Source organism: Scatophagus argus, chromosome 22 (assembly GCF_020382885.2).
Source record: "Scatophagus argus isolate fScaArg1 chromosome 22, fScaArg1.pri, whole genome shotgun sequence".
Lineage (NCBI taxonomy): Eukaryota > Metazoa > Chordata > Actinopteri > Scatophagidae > Scatophagus > Scatophagus argus.
The window spans coordinates 4,301,960-4,322,968 of NC_058514.1; the positions used below are offsets into that span (position 1 = coordinate 4,301,960).

The window sequence follows — 21,009 nt, forward strand, 5'->3', positions numbered from 1 at the left end:
TCCATGTAAACACGTGCCATGTGAAAATGGAGAGCTTGCAGCAACAGTAACTAAAGGGAGGGTGGAGCTTAGCAAATGTGTTATTGGCAAAAGGACATAAAAATATAAAAGAGTAACAGAGACAGTAATCAAAACTCAGTTAAACCAAACTGTGTTCTTCAACTTTTCCTAACCAGGTACAAATTCAGGGAATTGCAATCCATTAAATGAAGTTGCACTCTCACTCATACATTTGCAAGTGTTGTGTATATTTTTCACATTAAGCCATATGAAATTAAGTTCAACGCATCAGACACAAAACACCGACTCAGCTTATCCATATACTTAAGTAATAAGAAACTAATAAGAAATCAACATAGCAAATAGAAAAAGGCTATGTACTGTTAACTTACTTGCACATGCATATAATGATGCTTTTTCCCCCTGCGCTGCCCTTAATATTAAAAAGAAATATTTTTACTTGTAGCATGCCTCTCACCACTTTAAAAACACGCTTATTACGGGAAAAAGAAAAAGAAATTAATATGTTAGGAGTATTAAAGATTTCAGACTTTGTGTTTACATTTGTATATACAGTATACTTGTCAATGGCATTGTTTGTATATACATTCAAAAGTGAAATTTAAAAAGTTGTTGTAAACTTATGGAAATAGAGACATCACAATGTATTTCTATCGTTTGGTGATAACTTGAACAGCTCAGACTTGTAATTGAGTGAAATTTCTACACGTTCTGTAATAGTTGTGAACAATTAGTCCAACTGGAGACCCAGTGAAGCCAACTCTACCTTATCAAGTTATTCCATGTTTAGGAAATTAGAGCTGTGAGCTGTAATTGTTTGCATATTGGTTGGTTGCATATCTATATTGAGCAAGAACAACTGCAATTGCTGTCATGATGTGTACAGTTTGTGATAACTTTTGTAACAATTTAAAGTAAACATTTGGAATATGATTTATTGTATCTGTTTCATATGTATTTTAACAAGATAAATAAAAAATGTCACAGTATGTCTCTCTTTGTTTGGGAAGGTAGAAATTAATATTTTTTTATCAAACTTTTTTAAACAAAATTTGCTAACTGCATACATTATCACTAAATGAGTTGGACCACTTTTCCCTGCTAGCAACTTTAAGTCAGGCATTAAAAATTTAGTTGACATCTTCATGTAATTAATTGGCTGACTGGTTAAAATGTTTTTGAAATAAATTAGCTTTTTTCAAAGTCTTGGATGACATTAGCTAAACGTGATGAACAATGAAACCACTGAGCGTGTCCTGACCTACACACTTGTTTAGTTCGTGAAAACTGAACTCAAGACTGTACGAAAGTACCAGTATTGGTTCAAATGCGAACTTAACCAACCCCAAGTGTCATCTGGCAAGTAAGATGAACAATTTACAATTATGTTAACTTTGAAGTCAAGAAGAATAACATTTGTTAAAAGCTGAGTTGTAAATTCACATTTATCCCAAAGCTATACAAGGTATAGGGTAAGATAACAGAAAATCACAGCTTCCTGTTAACCTTCGAAACTGACCACAACACACACACACATTGTATTGTTAGCTAGCTACAGCTAACATCAGTGCTGTTGGAGAATTTGTTGTTTATAGTGAACAAACACGTCAACACTCGACAACAACAAATAAAGCAAAGCAAAGGATTCAATTCACATTCAGTCTGTGTTCCCTCGCTGAACGCTCCACACCTGCTTCCTACGGTGGACAGAACGAACGCACTGTCAATCGATAAGAGCCTGTTCAATTACAGCTCTGTCAGGCATATTAGGCTTTTCCTGCACTGCTTTTTTTTCTTTCAGTGTTGTCTGATGCCAGCCAATTGTTAGTGGCTTCATAGCATGCTGTCAATAACTTCCCTTTCACTGGAGTGCAGAAGTGTTGTCTGCATTTAAAATGGCATAATTACTCAGACTCAAGCATCTCTGACTCCTTCAGAGTGCCGAACAGCATGAAAACGAAGTGGTAGAAAGACAACATTTGTTAGCTTCTCCCATGAATGCCATGTTTCATCTTGTAGTCATTACAAGCAGTAGATTTAACATGCAGAATAAAAACAGAGCTCAACTGGTTAAGTAAGGTAGCACTCTGTCTCTAAACACTTGTTATTTTCTCTGAGGATGCTTGGCACCATGCAGCCTCCTTCAACCACAGCTAACACCAACCCACTGGCCATACAAGGCCCTGAGTTTGTGAGATGCTTTCAAGAACTTCAAGACAGAATAAAAAGGCGTGATGGTCGCCTCTTTCTCATCCTGCGCTGTTTGATGGTGAAACATGAAGAGAACATTTTGATCTCTCGTGCAGCGTGACATGCAGCACAACTTCCTTTTGATCCACAATATTGGACAGAAACAGACAAAAGCAGGATGCTGCATTAGTTTCCTTGGCAATGAAAGCTGCCCACTCGCTGAACGCGAAACTGATATTTAGAGTGGAGTTGTATCTTTAGTTAGCAAGGGCTAATAGCTCCATGTGGTGATGCATATGATTAAGGCTTTGTCATTTCCTGATTGCCTATTTCTGCTGGGTATTTAACACCACTGCTCTGTGAAAGAGACTGGGACTGGCCTCATGGCTCATGTCAACATTATGAATTAGCTGTTGTTTGGGCGGAAATTATAAATCCCAATTCCAAATTATCAACACAGAAAATGTAAAATACAGATGAGAGCTTCTTTCAAATTCTACTCTTTGAAGACGTGTCTTGTTTTGAATAATGGCGCCTTGTAAGACCTTTAATTATCCATCACAGGCTTATCAAAGGGCCTCAGTGATGCCAAGATGATAAAATTTAATCAAACATATTCAGCACTCTGGAAATTTAGATTTGATTCCTATTATTAATTAAGTCCAAGTATTACTATCATATCTGCCTGATATTACAGATGTGTGTATTTGCCATATTTCCCAGACAGCAGTGCTCGTGGCTTAAGATATCAGTGTGCACAGACTGATTTATCACAGCTCGTTTTTTCACGGCGGGTTGGATACAGTAGGTCAAAGGTGAACTCATTAAACGTGAAGGACCGGTGGCCAGTTCTATTCTAGGAACGATTACACTTAAAGGGGTAAATGGAGAGACAGTTATGTAATGCCACAACCCATTACAGCCTAACGGTCGTTTTTATGGCCCTTGGTGTCTCCACTGAAACAATTCATGGCTGCCAGGCACGTGTTCATCCTATAAATGCATCTGCTAGGGGCTCGACTACGTAATTTAAATATAAAATTCATGGCGTAAAATATTGCCAGCAAATATGCTGAAAAATGATGTACGACTATAGTATCAGATAAAGTACTGAATACAAAGACACGGCCAATTTTCAATTAAATTCCCAAAAGAGCTGAGGTGTTCTGTAATACCTGATTGGTAAGGTCATCTTCATGGGGTGAATTCAACCCCCCCACAACATCATGGAACATCTGTCAAGAGTCAGACGCAGCCCTGTGGTTGCTTAATGATTCCTCTGTCTGGCAGAGCATCAGAACCTCATCTGCATCTGGGCACTGATCTGACATTAGCAGTCCTCTCCTGTCTTGGTATACAGGGTGAATAATGCATTAGAACTGAGAGGTTGACTTATCTTGCCTGGAGGCTTTTTAGTAGAGGGTTTTTGATCTTGTCAGGTGTTTAAGGATGTTTAGCAGTGGCTGAGTTTTAATCAAGGAGCTCCTTGTAGAATTTAATTGTATCTAATCCTTAGAATAAATTGCCCAGTTAGCATCCTCTTTAAATAGCTGTGAGTATAACCCCTTCAAGCATATAAAACATCAAGAAAACGAAACTGAAGCTGCTACGTGTCAAGTGCTCCTTGCTGGAACAAACCCGCACCATCTCCAGTAGAGAGGAGATGAAAGCTTGCTTTATGAAGGATTACACAGAGGCGACACGAAGGGGAAATGTATTGATGTATGTGGTTATAAATAGATGTTTTACCCCATGGGTAAGAGCACAGGAATCTTCTCTCATTATTTTCCCTGCTTCAATTGATTTGTCTTGACAGAAACGTCCAACTCATGAATAAACACCATGTGGATTCATATTAAGACCCGTAGTGGAACCTTAAAGTGTGAATGTTTATGTGCCCCTGAAGCACAAGTATTGTAATAATTACATTCAAAATTTTCAAGGAGCTGCTGGTATTTTGTATTCCTACTTTAATGCTAAATTTTACTGCGAAAATAAATCTCATATGTATGGTAAATCTCATATATGAGATATATGTATGGCTCATAAATCTCAAATCAGGGTTTTGCTTATGTCTGAGTTTGAAACAGTCTGAATACTACGATACCCATAAGCCCCAGCCACCACTATGATGGAGAAGAAGCCAGGCAGAGGTGTGAAGAGTAAGACTAAGAGACTAAGAGAAGGCAGGAGATAGCAAGAAACAGTATAAGGCTGACATTAACTCCTGGTTATAATTAGTCACTTGTGGCCATTTCTAATCTCATCTCCCTTCCAGAAATGTTAAATATGGTATTTGCCATTCTGGTGACTGGCATTATATTCTCCATGGAAAATAGCAGAGCAGTTCTGCTCACTCTACTGTGTGTGACAACTGCTACCACAGTGGAGGAGGGCCGGTGAACAGAATAAACCTCAGAGAAGTGGATGTTTGTTCACAGCTGAGGAGGGACCACCAAATCTGGCTTTAAAGTCCAAGGAATGCATCCAAAAAGCAGTTGTTGTACACCTGCAATGCGCATATTTTTGAATCCACATATACCTCCAGTAAGATATTACAGCATAACACACAGATGTCTTTGTCTCACTATCCAGATGAAAAGACAATTAATCCCAGTGAGCATCCTCACACTGACAGAGATAAAGAGTAAAGCTTTTCCAGGCCTCTTAATGACTTTCTCTCCTGTGAGATCATTTCTGCTGCTCCATTTGGCTCTTCTACCCTCTGACTCAGACATGCATTAAGCCCTGTTTCCAAATTATTCTGAAGATGGTAATTAAGACATCGTGAGCGCCACTGAGATGGGATACAAGAGGCTTCACTGTGGCTGCAACAGGTGTGAGCAGCGGTACTATTATCAGCGCCGTCACAGTGGCAGGAAGATGTGGTAATAACAGGTTGCAGTGAGGAGGGTCTACACCGACAGGCCACTCCAGCTGCTCTGCTGATTTACATCGCGAGCAGAGGTGGAGGAGTCGGCATGAATCACTCGGGAGACAGAGAGGACGCAGCGGAGGATGTGAGCTTGAATCTAAATGCAGCCGTTTATCAGATGCCGCACATTCCGTCACAGGTATGGCTCATCCAGCAGTGCGTCGATTCATAACCCGAGACACATCCGACGTCCAAATGATGCAGGTGGGCAGGGGCATGCTGGGAAGCATTTGCCAGATGAGAACACATGAATACAGACGCAGACGTCAGATGTCTTCCACTGACTACACGGGGACAAGCATTGCACACAGACAAACAAGCACACAGAAATGTTGTTTTCAGGTCTACTGTTGTGCTTGATTAATCCCCGGCAGACTCGTAATTTGCAACTCGCAAATAGCAAAGAAATTGCCGACACATTCTGTAACTCCCCACAATTTAGAATCATAACATAAAAAGAATTTATTACAGAAAGTTTGCAGCCAATTCTCGCTGTAAATGGATGAAATGGATACAAGTTCCAAGGTGAAGAGCTTGTTTTTCATCGTTTGCAGTCATGGAACATGAATATGAGGCTGGTATGGTTGTGCCCTTCATCGTAAGATCCTCATAAAGAGAATGTTAATTTAATGATGTTTAGCAGGCATAAAAAGACTGAAGACGCTCAGCAGAGGCTGGTGGGACTCTCATCAGTTTTGCAGGCATTTGGTAATCAAGTACAGGAAAATCTAGATGCAAAATCATGAGCTCGCCAGTTATTGCAATTCATAAACAGGGAAACATAATTATACCAAATGTCATGGCAATCCATCCAGCAGTTGACCACATATTTTAATTTGGGCCAAAATAGAAGGCTGACAGGCCAACAAACCAACATTTGTTAAACATAAAGCCATGCTGCTTGCAAAATTAAGTGATGAGAGATTACCACAACAGATAATTACTGGAGTTTGAAATCAACAGATTGCAGTGCAGTCTATCAAAACAATCTTTAGCCCCCTCATTAGAGCCATCTGATCTCCAGATCTGAACAAACAACTTGAGACTTTTCAAATTAGAAGTGGAGTTAATCAAAGCAGTGAGAGACATTTTGCTGTTTCAAGGTTTTACTTTAAATCCTCATCTCAAACACATATATTAGCTATTGCTTCCCACACACCACTACCTCATAAACCCAACAGACACTGACAACCTATCAGTTGTGGCTTAGTGTTGATTTTAATGCACGATCAGGCCCAGAGCACTTGTAAATATGTCACTTTGTGAACTCCGCAGTATTTCCAAGCCGATACCTTGAAACATGTGCTAACAGCAGCCAGCAGATGTGTGATGTCAGTATTGTATTTGAGCTCTCTTTCCATGAATGAACAGCCTGAGCTCCTCCACTCCAGTGGTGAGTCATAGTTTTGACCTGTGTCCTTACAATGTGTTTGTGGGCGCCGCCGCCAGAAAGCTGTTAGGTAACTGCATGAGTTTGTATTTATAGTGTTTCCCTGCGATACACGACAAAATATGCACGCCTGTGTACACACTCACACACACTCAGAATGACTCACTCAAAGGCCCTGTCTATTCTGCAGCAGTACATCATCCCACAGTCCTGTACATCTGCATTTCTCACACTTTAAACGGGCATGAGTGCCATTATTGAGCGCAAACAGGAACATGATGTAAGAGCATCAACTTTCTTTAGTGAAAATTCTGTAATCACTGATTTCAGGAAAGGAAGCTCCTCTGCCAACTATGATAAAAAGTCAGGAGATGAGATGACTGCCCAGGTAGGATCTTAGACCTTAAAGCTTAAAATCTGATCAAACAAAATTATGCTTATCTTTTCTCTAATCTCCGTGTGCTCTGTGAAGAGCTGTTGGTTTATCCTTTCTGACAGTAAAGAAGATAAGAAAGATCTCCTTTTGATTAAACTAATGACAAGCACAAGCAAAGATACTGAAAACTACAGATCAGATTTGAACAGTCAAAACTATTGCTCGCTTACAATTTTTCAGTAAGTCTTTCACTCAATCAAGTCAGTTTCATGTATACAAGAAACCAAATCACAACAAAAGTTATCTTGTGACACTTTTCATATAGAGCAGATCTAAACCATACACTTTAATTTATAGACTCAACATAAAAACACTGCCTTTTAAATAGGCAAAAACCTCAAACAGATCCGTGTTCTTAGTGAACTGAGATCAGCCTTGACCAGCCGAGTTGAGAGAAAAACTCTCTGTATTCAGTTTTTCCTTTTATCTCTTTAGCTCAACACTTTAAATGCAGAAGAAGGCAGAGGTTGGCAAAACATAAAAAAGCAGGCATGTAAGATGTGGGTGAACAATGTAATCTGCATGTCATCTCTGAGACACGCATAAAGGTCAGGCAAAACCGCCCACTAAAGGAAGTGAATGAAAACCTGGAGCTACGGCTGAACATTTCTAAACCTAAACACAAGTTGTAAATCTGGATTTTTTTGGTCTCTAAGGACTGGTTACAATGTACTGTATATACAAACAGTATATTTTCTGATCTATTTTTAATAACCAAGGCCGGTTTCCCTTGGGGACAATAGAATAAAGATACAGTATGATGTTCACATATGGTAGCTACGTTAAGGGAAGACCTGGGGACAGAAAGACTACTCTTCAAAGAAGCTCAAGATACCAATCTTTAGTCACCAGTCTTCTTCAGAAGGTAATCACATCAGTTTTTCATAAGACATCAGAGCAAATAGTTTTAATTAAGCAGCAGCAGTGATCACAGCACAAGCAGAATCTTCAGACTGAGCCTCCACTTAAAAGAGTCTGTTTATGTGTCACAGTAATTAAAGATCCACTGTTGCTATTTTCATCTGGACTATATAATAGACTGATAGATACATCCCAGCACAGACAGACACTAAATGTACTCATGAACTCAGTCTCAAAGGCTCGCAGTGAGGTGCTGATAGGATGCATGGCGACGTAAAATCTTTATATGGCCAGAGGGATCGGGCCTCGAAAACTTGCAGGATGCTGAGGAGGTGCAGAGATTAATGCCCTGTCGGATAGCCTAAATCTCCTTTATACCTCTGGCTGCTACCAACTCCCACCTCAATTTGGAGGAGGTTGGAGATAAGCCCAAACGACACTGTCTCCAGGGCAGGCTAATTTATCCACAGGCTAAAGGCATCCAGAGAGATGGAGCTCGAGCATTTCTCAAAGCTGCTTCCCCCAGTGGTGTATGTGTGTGTTTATAATAGGACAACACACTAAAGTCTGTTTGCCATAAAGGAGAGAAGCCACCTACCAGAAAGAGAAAAAAAGAAAAACAACAACAACAAAAACAGGTTCACCTGTGACTTTTATTGTTTTTAATTCTTATTTAACTTGTGAATTTACTCCTACTTTAAAAAGGTGTCGTGGCAAAAATCACCCCATGATTATTACCTGAGTACCCAATTCTTTGCCTAATTAGCAATATAATAGGCGTTACACTAATCACTTCAGTTAACTGGCTGTAGCTCAGTAATCAGAAGGTCGGCCGTTGAATCCCCACATGTCGAAGTGTCGCTGCCGATGAGCAGGTGGCACCTTACATGGCGGCCTCTGCCACCGAAATGGGTAAACGCTGAACCGTGTTGTAAAGCCACTTTGAGTGATCATCACGACTAAAAGCACTGTACGAACGAAAACCATTTATCAACACTGAAGTGATTCATGTGCCAATTTAAATCCAGTCGGCGGTGGAAGATTAAAAGTGAAAGTCATGAATTCAAAAGTTTACTGAAGTAAAAACATGTAAGTGTAACACTGAAGGAGCTATAATCAAAACTTCACTCTCACTTCTCTCATAACATTGTTGGCAGCTGCAACAGGCAGCTGTTTTCACAGCACACAGACAGAGTTAGCAGGTGACCAGTGAACATCGTGGACCATTGAGCAGCTAAATAGTCAGAAGCTGGTGGAGGTCAAAACCAGAGCTAAAAGAGGTGATATTGGACCTCAGGGCTTCTCTGACGTAAGGATTTGCAGTTTTTCCTCTTTTTTATATTATTATAAACAAAGTATTTTTGTGTTATGGACCAACATTTAGAAGACATCCCCTGAGACGTCACCTTGTGATTTGACACTTTTCATTATTTTCTGACATTTTATAGACTAAACACTCAAGTCACAGACTACTCAACAGACTTAAACAATGTGAAAATATTCATCAGTTGCAGCCCTGCTTTCTTCTCTAACAATGAGCTGTATTTTATAACGTCATTGTATATTTTTTGCGCAAAATCTTAATCTTTTCAGTGTAGTGGAGTTTTTTTTTTTTTTAATGAAAATGGAAATATTCAAGTAATGTGTAAAATTGTACTTAACTAGAGCCCTTGATTTAATGTACTTAGTTACTTTCCACCACTGATCCAAAATGTGTAATGTTAGAGGATTTATAGAAGACTGTATGTCGTATAATCATCTTTTCATTGGACGTTTTTTTTTGTCTTAATTTTTGATTTACCCCACAAGAGAACTTCATGTGAAAAGCTTTTGTTTGTTGTTACTTCATCATATCTCTGCCAGTTTCACTGCATCATAAACACACGTTTCTCTTTGCTGTCAGAGGATGTAAATGCAATGTTTTCACCCAAACAAGAGAAAACAGAAATGTGAGAATAAAAATGGAAAACCCTGAAGCGCATGGCAGAGCGAACGAGCCTGTAAATGTAAATGGGTTTTTATCTCTCATGGTGCTTACCAACAGGCATAATCTAATTTAACTCTAATTAAGGAAAATCGTGAATAATTAATAGGAACCGTGAGCTACTACATCTCACAGGCTCTTGACAGCTATTACGCTGACTACTCTGGAGTTAAATAGAGGCACATATGGGAAATTTAGACATTACAACTGAATCAAGAAAGCCATCACTTGTGTTGTTTGGGTCCTTCATGGCTGCATTTACACACAGACAGCCACACCGACCAGATGCTGTTTATACTCTGGTTAGAGTCTTTTATGTGTCCATATATTTATTTTTGTAATTATGTCTGCACTGGGTGAAAATCAACTAATAAAACCACAAATCTAAAAGACACCTACAAGCAGCTTGTTGTCAGTCACCTTCTTCCTTCATGAATGAGAACTCTTATTTCTGCAATACAAAGAAATAATAATCCTCTTAAGAGGGACAGGAAATGTGCTTCAGCCACCTGTTGAACAGTAGAATAAATTGCTCTCTGTGATCCTAACCAGGCATGCGAAATCTGAAATCATATTTTTTTATTGAAATTGTTGAAGGAAATTACAATGAGATCAAAGCACTACTTTTTGCCAGTTAGCGACAGAAAACATCCACAGGAAGCTGAAAAACGCACACTCAAAAGCAGCATTTATTAGGACCTTTCTTTTTGTGGCAAACTCAGGAATATAAATCCAGTTTCCTTCTTCAATGTCCATTTTGCCCCACGTTATGAGATCAATATTTTTACGAGGCTGTGATTATCGTAGCGGAAACAATAAGTCATTTAACACGGAGGTCAAGTTTCAGCAAAATGGTCTCACCACGATGGGGACTTACATCATCACATATGAATAACATCGAGTCTCAGCTTTCCAGTCACACCCCATTCTGAGACGCCGGTATGCAGGTTTATTCATATTCATCAGTTTTTGTATGCAAAAAAACTGCATGGGTTTAGCATAAAGTGGACATGCCTGTAAAGGAGGGATGAGTGGGTGTCCACAGAAGAAGTTTTCATTCAGATATCTTGAGCTGAGAAGTCAAGGGATCCTCTGAATATGACCATGCCAATATTTCCCTCGCCAAGGTTTATGCTAACTATGGAGCATTACTTAGCTGCCGCTTAAAGACAGTAACTTCAACCAAGAACGCCGGCTTGGGTTTAATCTTCTCTTCAAGATATTAGCTTCCATCATCTAGTAGTAGATTTGGCATCTTATTTTTTTCCCCCAGATTAAAATCACTGGACACAATTGCGGTCCAGATTTTTAATCCTGTTTGACGGTAAAGGATCACTTTTTGCAGAGAACAAACATGGAGGAACATGAATAACTGAAGCAGATAATAGATTCCCGGGCAGAGTTGAAAGTGTGGCCCAGGAACTGTCAATCAGGCAGTACTTACATTATCCTCAGGTCTCTGCTGGGTACTAATGAGCAGACAACTCCCCCCAATGGGCCCGCAGCTGCTGATCCTGGCACCCCCCCCCCTTTTTGTCACACACACACACACACACACACACACACACACACACACAGCCTTTTTCATGAGTGGACACAAGCAGTAGTAGGCATGAAACACCAGAAACAACTTGTTATCAAATGCACCGCAGCAGCAGAGGTTTGGGAACATCTTGTTCCCCGATGTGACGCTCGTAGCTGACCGATGCACCGGTATGCCCCGATGTTGTCGAGTCAGACATTTTTCAGGAGATCATCAATACAGAAGCCCACCTTTAAGCTGAAGAGGCAGGGTGTGTATGTGCAGGCGGGCGTGTTGAGGCTGCAGGGGGCTGTAGAGACCTGATCGCAGTCTCTATGGTAACCTGTTGGCATACTACTGTGTCTGGAAGGCTTTAATGGCTTGTCACTACCACGAGAGGAAAAACAGCAGTATGGCAGCCACAGTCCAAGCCTGACTGACAATCCAAAAAGCCGCAGGGATGAGAAATGTTCCTGTACTTTGCAGTTCAGCGACTTTCTGTTGGTAAAGAGCGCATTTCCCCCGCTGTGCATGAAGAAAGCCTGGCGGAACATCTTTAATATAACTCATGAATGAACGGACAAAGACAAGAATAATAAATCGAATAAATAAACCAACTGTTCAGTTACATATTTTGAGTTTTTCTTTGTGGCTTACAAATTACTGAATATAACCACATCAATGATGCGTAGAAACTTGGCTGCCCTGAGGCAACAGTATAATTTACTTAATTACATAAATATGAATTGCAGGCATACAGCATTTAGTTGGATAGGACACTTTTCCCCCATAAGTGTGTGTACAAAAAGCAGTCTGTTACAATTTGGTGTTCTAGTACCACCTAGTGGCCATCATGCGTCACTGCTTTGACACTTATTTAACCTAAAACTGAATGGTATTTCTGCTCTACAACAAACTGAGAGGATGTTTTGTACATTGAACCAGGTGGAGCAGTTCAGTGATCCAACTGGATTAAATCTACATACAGATTGGATTTTTAAAAAACAATTTTGTAATTTTTTAAAGCATATTTGCATGTTAGAATTTTAAATTAAATGTTGTTCTTCTAAGCCAAAAATGAGGACAGTTGTGTTCATAAAGATACAGATGAAACATCTGTAAGGATGCGGGGAACATACTGCCAACACATTAATCCAAAGGATGTTAATTTTGATTAGATAAAAACAACAACAAAAAAAACCTTGAAATTTTGTTTACTAGAATCTTGAGTTGATTAATGAAAAAAGAGTCAAAAGAAACAGAAAAAAAGAAGCTTTGTTTTTAATTGTTTCACCAGCTAGTGGAAATTTGTCTTTTAAATTACTTTTCTGGGACTTTCTGTTTGTGCAGATAAGTGCATAAACAGACTTTTAAACATTCTCATTTCATTTATAAGTCCCAGAAAGATAAGTCTTTATAGCCAAAAGAATGGGGCGGGGGGGCATATTGGAGAACATGATCTGAGTTCAGTAAAGTACCTCAAAGGCACCAAACACCTCTCTGTAAAACTTGTGCAGACTCTTGGGGTCGTAGGCTTGACCTCCCAGTCAACAGTTGGGCCTTTTTGCTAAAAACACTGCAGGCTTAAACTGTCGGTCCTGAGCCTCAGGGACTAAATTAGCTCCTTAAAAAGTCAGCTGTGCAAACACCTGTTAGATAACAGAGCCCCACCCACGCAGCTCTAACAGTCATTTAATCAAGCATTGCAACAAAAAAAGTGAACAATTCTGCCTGCGAGCTGCCTTTTTCAGCATGCGGTGATGAGTTTCAAGAGGTTTCTCAAGTTTGAGTTAGAGTGAAGAATAACTTGATCAGTCATGAAAATAACGTCACTTCGCTCTTACATTTTAAATATTGAAATGTGCTGATTTATTGGAAACAAGTGAAATTTGGGACCTCATCTGAGGACTTTTGAACCCTTGATGACAAATTTCAATATTAAGGACAAAGAAACAAATCCTTAACAACACTACAGGTGAACATACTGTCGGTATGCGAGGATAAATCAACTATAAAGTGTACTCTAGTGGAATAGTGAAACAAAGTCTTCTAACACAGCTTGTGGAAAGGTGGACACCAGCATCACAAAGTCAGAACAATCAGACAAACAAAATTTTACAATACATGCTGGAAACGGGAACCAAATAGTCCAGAAACAACTTGGCTGTCCAGTTGTGATGAAGTGGCCCTCACTTCCAGGAGCCAGACTTGCCCTTGGCCCCGCGGGACGTCTTGGAAGCTTTGGAGCCCCTCTGGTGGTCACTGACTCGGTTTCGCAGGACGTAGATGTCGTACTTCTGCCTCTTGAGCTTTTCAGCCAGCTCGAACTTCTCTGCGTGCAGCTGGTGGAGCCACTGCCAGAGGTCCTGCGCCTTCTCGGCCAGCTTCTCCTGGTTCAGATGGTCGATGTTCAGTGGCTTCCGGCGCTCCATCAGGGCCTTCTTCTTCTCCTCTCGTGCCGTCAGCTTCTTGCCCTTCTTCTGGTCCACCTTCTGCAGGTAGCTGCCAAAGGACTTGTTGGAGAAGATCTTCTTCTTCTTTGCCTCCTCCTCAGCACGCACTTTGGCTGCCTCCTCCTCACGCCTCGCCCTCTCCTCGGCCAGACGCGCTTGGCGTTCACGATCCTGCTCGGCGCGGACTCGCTGTTGTTCCGCTCTGTCGGACCGACGGCGTTCGATGCGGTTTCGCAGCGCCACCAGCTCTTCCTCCTCTTTCTGGCGGGTGGAAAAATGCGACTCGATCAGCGTCTGGAGGTCGTTGAAATCCTTTTCCAGTCTCTTGCGGTGCAGGTCATCGAAATCCACTTTCTCACCATCGGGGAGCTTTGGAGGAGCAATATTTGGCACGTAAGTTGTCTTATGCCGCGGTTTGGACTCCTCCTCATGCTCAGTCTCCTCTGCCTGTTCTTCTTTCTTCTCCGTTTCATCAGTCTGGTTCTCTTCCTCCTCTTCAGCCACTTCTTCCTCCTCATTCACCTCCTCCTCCTCCTCCTCCTGCTGCTCCTCTTCCTCCTCCTCGTACTCCTCCACAATCTCCTCAATGTCTGACATGGTGGTACCTGGGAGGCTTTCCAGGGAAGAGAAAGCAGGACGAACACCAAGACCAGCTGGTGTCTTTCACACAAGAGATGACGGGCTTCTCCGGCAGCTTGGGGAGCTTTTAAGGGTTTGCCCTCACCATGTGACCACAGGCTGAGCAAAGTCTCCAGAGTGTAGGTCAGCAGCAGGGCAGATTTTGAGACAGATGGAGTAGTCTATTTTCTCCTCACCAAGTCTTGTCAACCACACATACACACACACCCCCCGATAGGCCCCCCTCCCAACTCCACCACCCCACCACCCAACCCTTCTCTACTCCCTGCAGCGCTCCTCATTCCTTTGTAAGGACAAGATGAGAGACTATTTCAGATGCACAACAGATGCACACACATACTTGTGCCAGTATCGTATAGTAGTATATTTGGGTGTGGTGGAGTGATTAATGAGAAAAATGTCCCCACCCCCCCATTAGTTGGCTGATATGCCCTTGAGCAAGGCACTTAACCCCCAATTTGTTCCCCGGGCGCCTGACAGTGGCAGCAAACTGTTCCTGTGTGTGTTTCACTGCATGTAATTTGCTGGGTGTTGCATGTGTGTTCAACTAAGGATGAGTCAAATGCAGAAGACAAATTCAGTGTGTGCATGTAAAAACACATATACTGCCAATAAAAGCTGATTCTTGATTCATCCTGAACAACTAACATCCATACTTTTAAAGGCCTACTGAGTCTCTGGCGCTGACAAGAGTCAAAGACGTGGAAGCGGAAATATGGAGGATAAAGAGAGAAAAAATGAACCACAACTAATCAAGTCTATCGATGTTTCACAGCGGCATCAATTTGGACAACTCTCTAATTCGTCACGGATACACAGCTGTGACTTTCTCCAAAATGAGTCTTTAGCTTGGATATCCTGGAGCATAAACACACCAAGAAGTTATTTCCAGCGGTGGGAAAAGTATACAAACCTTATGCCAATATCATCAGCTAAATTTACTTAAAGTATCAAAAGTAAAAGTACTCACTGTGCGGTAAAACGCTCCCTGTCAGCATTTCACTATTTTACCTGATGTGTTTGGATTACTGCTGCATTCATGTGTATGGTGCATTTTGCTGCTGGCTATTTAAGACTGAGCCCAGTTTTCCTCAACTCACAAAGAAAGACTTTATCCTTCAGCTTATCAAAAAAAGATGAAGAGAAAAACAAAACTCAAAATCACCAAATATGAAGATTAACATTTTTCACTAAACAGGAAGGTCATGAAAAAATCCCTCTGAGACGCAGTGGACTAAAAGCATAAAGATGCATAAAATTAAACTACTCAAGTAAACTACAGGTACCTCGAATGTGTACTTGTGCACAATACTTGAGTAAATGTACTTCCAAAGGATTTATGATTTCTTTCTCTTCATTTGTCAAGCACTTTGTAAAGTTATTTTTATTATAGCAGTCAGTGACCTGAAATATTGGTATTCGTATACCAACAATTACTTCTGTTAATAAAAGCAACACTGAGCACTACAAATACAAACAGCGACATGGAAGATGGGCTTTACTGCCCAGGACTCGTCTCCACTTTGGAATGTAATTAAAACATTCTTGCTATTGGAGGCTTTCAAGCTTTCAGCATTGAGTGGATTAAAGTGTAATTGCTCCCACGCTGCAACATTTAAATGCTGATGTCAAGAATTTGAGTCCCCGAGTCTTGAGTTATCAGTGGAAAAAGACGAATGCAGTTTTTAGAAGATGAGATAACCGACGCTCTGTAGCGTCTGAGAATCCCAATTAAACTGTTCCAGGTGCCTCCTTAGGCTTCCACTGTTATCCCGCTGCACTTGTATGAGGCAGACAACACATTAACTCCAGGGGGTTCAATTTCAGTAACATAAACGTTCTGGAGCGCCGACTGGGTGGCGTTAGAGGACCAAAAAACAAATCTTAATGCCTCTGAGAATATCCCACGTCCGTCTCATCCCCCAGTGGACTGGGCTCCACTAAAACATGCCTGCGCACAACATGAGGACAGCAGGTGGTTCCAGTATAATGAAGGCACTCTCGGTCGCTGGCGGCAAGGGACAACTGTGTCCATCAGCAAAGAAAGGCAACAAATGACGACTATATATAGCAACACCCTCTGCTGTTTCACACCGCTCAACAAATAGAGTGATACACTAAAATTCGTGTATGTTGAAAACTGAAACTGCATCTGCCATAAAGCTCAGAAAAACAGTAAGGAGGTACTCTGTGAGGTTGACATCTTTTACAAAATTGAAGTTGTTTAATATAAAAAAGAAACCAGCATTCAGAATAAATAAATCAAACCAGTGTTTTTCCTCAGGTTAAATCAGTGAGTTAAACCTTTTCTTAGACAATAAAGGTTTTTACAGTTCTTGAAAAGAAGCAGTTTAAACTGCCTCAGTGCACAGTGACCCCTTCTGGTCAAAAGTGTGCAGTACAGTTAAGTGTGTCTCAGTATTTCTTCTCAGTTTTCTTTACAGTAAATCGTCATTCCTGTCTGATTAAAGACATTAATTTGTTCATACTAATTAAGACAAACAGACTGGTAATATTCAACTTATGGTGCAAGAAGCTGTCGAGAAAACAGCTCTTCTGCCATTTCCTAATTCAAAATTGAAATTAAATTGATTCCCACTGGGAAATTTCTTTCTTGCAATTAGCCAATGTTCAGTAATTCTTTTGATCAATAAAGTTCTTATCTTACCTTATAAATCCACTGAAAACACAAATAGAAAAGGAGCAGACAAATAAAAATCCCTGTTTACTCACCCATCACAACACACACTGAAGGCAGGAGTGAATTTGCAGCTTTATCACCAACAGGTCCCATCTTCTTCTTCTTCCTCTGCTAGAGTTTCCTGTGTGCTATCAAAAGAAAACCTTTGCTTTAACCCTTGTGTTGACTTCATTTCATTCATGTTTGGGGTCCCACAGACCTCAGTGTTGCATGTATAAAATTTATAAAACTGAAAAATTATCCCATTTTGTGCACCACATAGAAACACCCGTCAGTACAACACAATACACAACAACAACAGCACAAACACACACTGCACCATCCAAAACCCAGAAACTGAATCAGTGATCACTCAAGAACTACTTCAAGTATGAGGGCAGGATTTCCTGCAGAGCTGTTGATGTAACAGCGCTGAGTGCTGTTCCCCAAACAGATTTAAAACAAGAGTCTAACATCCCATCAGTTTACAATCACCTTCATGAGCAGTTATCATAAAATCAGATAAATCCTTTGAGTACTGAGATGATAAAATCATGTTGACTACGTTTGCTCTGCTGCTGATCCACGGTCCCAAACAAAACATTTAGCAGCCAATTAAGCTAACTAGCTTTGCGTTGCTAACGTTTAATCAGTTTTCCAACTCTTTTAAGACCTCACAGGAGGCAGCGTGTTTATCTAACAGCTAGCCTGTTAATTACTGTAAGGTTACCCATTCATGTCCTGCTATTTGCCGCAGTGTAGCTAATATAAACTAGGGGTGTGACACTAATTAACGCCAGGCTGTGAATCCTCACCTGCTAGCTTGTGTTAGCTCATAGTTTAGCTTCAGCTAACAGATGACTGAAACACAAACCCGCGGCGAGCAATTTTTCGCTCTGACATTTGCAGTTAAGTAACTGAATATAACTTCAGTATGGCGTCATTTTACCTTTTAAACTCATGAAGGTGTCTGTGAGGGGAGGGTCGGGGTAATGAGGCGCATGAGGCGACGGACGATAGGCGGGCCTGGATGTGAAGCAACGCCTCCCCGCGGGCTGCAGGCTCCCCGCATACCTCTCATGCGTCTCCGCCCAGCTCTTCCTCCCATGTTATGAAAGCAGAGTCCTCCGCCTGCAGGGCGCAGACACTGGTAAAATAACCCGCTTTACTATTTTTCATTTCACATAATGAGACATTGTCTGTGTGCTTATTTGTTCTGTCATTACGCATAAGCGTGATTTTAATGTGTCTTGTGCGCAGCTGTGGGCGCTGGTCTTACATGTAACATGTTAGTGTTCCCCTGCAGGCAGGACACGGTGTTCCCTGTGTTCACTTACTCATGTATTTTAACAGCAACGGCAACTCTACACTATTTTCTGCTGGTTCACGTACATGCAGTGGTGGACTGTGACTACAATACATTTACTCAAGTACTGCACGGGCTTCTCATGGCAAATTCTGGGTAATTGTAGGCAACTTTACTGGAGTATTTTGATTTCATGCAACTTGTACTCCGTCACAGTTCAGAGGCAAATATTGTACTTACTAACTAGTAAACTACCGAGAGTAGATAAAGTAGTTTAAATGATAATATTAATCTGACTTTTGCACAATATGCCACCTCAACTCCATTTGCACACTACCTCAAATGGTACAGGACATTTCATTGTTTATGCTTTATTCTGTTTATACTGTATACCTTTATAGTCTGTACTTTTATACTGCTGTTTACTGTTTTATATTTCTAGTTATTTTGCATATTTCTTTATATATGTTATTGGGCATATATTGGGACAAAGGAAACGAATTTCCTTTCACCTCATGTTTTTAACATATGTGAAATGACAATAAAGCTCCTTGAATCCTTGAGAACATCATGTTTGAATCCTAATATAGGTTTTGTACACAGTTTGTAGAGAATTACTTACCTACAGATTTTCTTTGTTGTTCCTGCAGATCCACTACAGTCGACAATGCTCAGGGTCACCACTGCCTCCTTGTGCACCTACTGCCGGAGGACAAGGCTCCTCCTGCCTCCCTTTGCCCCTGCCTCCACAGTGAGTTCACCCACAAAAAGACCGGAGAACCAGCAAACTGTTGACTCCCTCTACAAACTGTCTGTGGACATCCGAAAGGTACGCAAGTTCAAGGGCTGGGTTCTGTGTGAGAGCTCTGCGTATGTGTCCGAAACCGCCGACCTGCTGAGGGACATGGGTGCGGACACACCAGTGATCGCTCGCATCCTGGAGACTCACCCTGAAGCTGTCCTGTGTCGGCCGGAGGACGTGACCGCCCAGCGAGACCTTTGGGTGTCCGTGTGCCCCAACGAACACGAACTGATGAGTATCATTGAGAAGTTCCCTGCTTCTTTCTTCACATTAACGCAACACGACAACCAACGGGCCAACATCCTTTACCTCCAGAGTCTGCGCCTCAGCAAGAGGATCATCGGCAAACTGATGGCCTGCGCCCCACAGAGCTTCAGTCGACCCGTGAAGCTGAACCAAGAGGTCATCCAGACTCTGAGGGAGACCTACCTGGACTTGGGCGGCGATGAGGGCAACCTACGCCTCTGGCTGCAGAAGCTCCTCAGCCAGAACCCGTACATCCTACTGCGGCCAGCTGAAGCCTGGAGGGACAGTCTGGGCTTCCTGAGGGAGCAGGGCTTCACCACAGAGGAGCTCCTCAGCCTGGTCTCGAGGCTCAGAGCCTCCATCTCAGAGCTGCAGCCGAAGGCCATGCAGCAGGCGCTGGCCTACATTGAGGGGGCTTTGGACTGCTCCAAGGACGAACTCAAGCAAGTAGTTCTCCTTTGCCCGGCCATTTTGTACTACTCACTACCCATCCTGGCAGGGCGATTCCAAGGACTGATGGATGTTGGAGTGAGCATGGAGCAGGTGAAGGAATCTCCAAATGTCCTCGAGCTCACCACGCAAATCGTGCTTTATCGCATCCAGAAGCTTGCCTCCTATGGGTATCATGTGCAGTCTGGCAGCCTGGATGTTATTGTGGGAACTAAGAAAGACTTTGAGATGAGTTATGGCAAGCTGCAGCTCAGGCAGCAGCGGCCGCTCTTTAACCCCGTGGCTCCTCTCAGATCTGCTGAGGACTGAATGTCAGAGACGGGGCTCACAATTTCACCTTAGCGCAAGATGCATGAAGAAGGAAGGCAGTCTGAAACACTAGACCTCCAGCAATGCTGTGCCTGTAGAATTTAGAACAACTTCATTATTAAACTGATGTTTCAGTGTGAGGCCTTCGTCAGGGTCCTTGTGAATATGACGGTGTGATTGTTTTGAAATCTTGCTCAGTTTTTTGAAATAATGTTATGTATTTTATAATAGGTTGAGGGATGTACTGACAAACACTGAAACAGTGAGACATGGAAATATGTGCCAAATGTTGCCTGTCACTCTTGTAAACCAAGATTTAGTACTGTTAAGTAACAAGCTCGTGTTACCCGAACGAGCAATAAATACCATGTCTAACTTTGTATTTTTGGGTTTCTAAATTTGAAGAAGCGTCAAAAGCTTCTTTTCTTCTCAGTGGCTCCAGCACAAAAGTCACGTGAGAACAAACTGTCATTTAGGTTTCATTTAAATGTGTTTCACCGCTCACGCTTATTTCACTGGACGTCACCCCCAAAGTCCAAAATCCATTATAATTTGACAGTTTTCAACATTTAAGCTTCAAAGAACAGACTGAGCCATTGGTATATTTAACCCAGTTTTAATTAAACAAGCACATCAAGAAGAAACACGAAGCAAGTGAAGCAGTTCTCTCCAGTGGTACATTTATTGGGGGATTATGCGGTTGGGGGGGGGGACCATGATATGAAGGTTGTGTATTCCTGTTGCCTTTTCACAATGACTTGATAGCTCATACAGATGTTGCCTCT

At 41.6% G+C, this 21,009-nt stretch overlaps 3 protein-coding genes across 5 annotated transcripts in view; 1 reads left to right on the forward strand and 2 right to left on the reverse strand.

Moving 5' to 3' along the window:
* Nucleotides 1–18,194, reverse strand: part of LOC124054021 (liprin-beta-1-like) — an 86,908-nt gene extending 68,714 nt beyond the window's left edge. The window contains exons 1-2 of one of the 2 annotated variants that reach the window (XM_046379663.1): nt 18,061–18,194; nt 17,165–17,260 (exon numbers count right to left, since the gene is read on the reverse strand). The gene's annotated coding sequence lies outside the window, so the exon portion shown is untranslated. Of the gene's footprint in view, nt 1–17,164; nt 17,261–17,926 lie in introns of both variants that reach the window. The other variant, XM_046379664.1, reaches the window with a different exon arrangement.
* tnnt2c (troponin T2c, cardiac) lies at nt 12,791–14,629 on the reverse strand. The gene has a single exon (XM_046379682.1). It carries the CDS (start codon nt 14,387–14,389, stop codon nt 13,529–13,531), a length of 861 nt encoding a protein of 286 aa, XP_046235638.1. The 5' UTR covers nt 14,390–14,629; the 3' UTR covers nt 12,791–13,528.
* Nucleotides 18,125–20,973, forward strand: LOC124054028 (transcription termination factor 2, mitochondrial-like). 2 transcript variants are annotated; one of them, XM_046379679.1, is made up of 2 exons: nt 18,125–18,261; nt 19,068–20,973. In XM_046379679.1, the coding sequence occupies exon 2, from the start codon at nt 19,085–19,087 to the stop codon at nt 20,222–20,224; it is 1,140 nt and encodes a 379-aa protein (XP_046235635.1). In that variant the 5' UTR covers nt 18,125–18,261; nt 19,068–19,084; the 3' UTR covers nt 20,225–20,973. The 2 variants fall into 2 exon arrangements, with proteins under 2 accessions (XP_046235635.1, XP_046235634.1); XM_046379678.1 differs by lacking the exon at nt 18,125–18,261 and adding an exon at nt 18,292–18,573.
* The last annotated feature ends 36 nt before the right edge of the window (nt 20,974–21,009 follow it).

Coding starts and splice junctions, on each gene's coding strand:
- tnnt2c (XM_046379682.1), bottom strand. CDS start 14,389: ATGTCAGACATTGAGGAGATTGTGGAGGAGTACGAGGAGGAGGAAGAG.
- LOC124054028 (XM_046379678.1), top strand. CDS start 18,504: ATGCAGTGGTGGACTGTGACTACAATACATTTACTCAAGTACTGCACG. Junction 18,574..19,067: donor CTTCTCATGGCAAATTCTGG/GTAATTGTAGGC, acceptor TTGTTCCTGCAG/ATCCACTACAGTCGACAATG.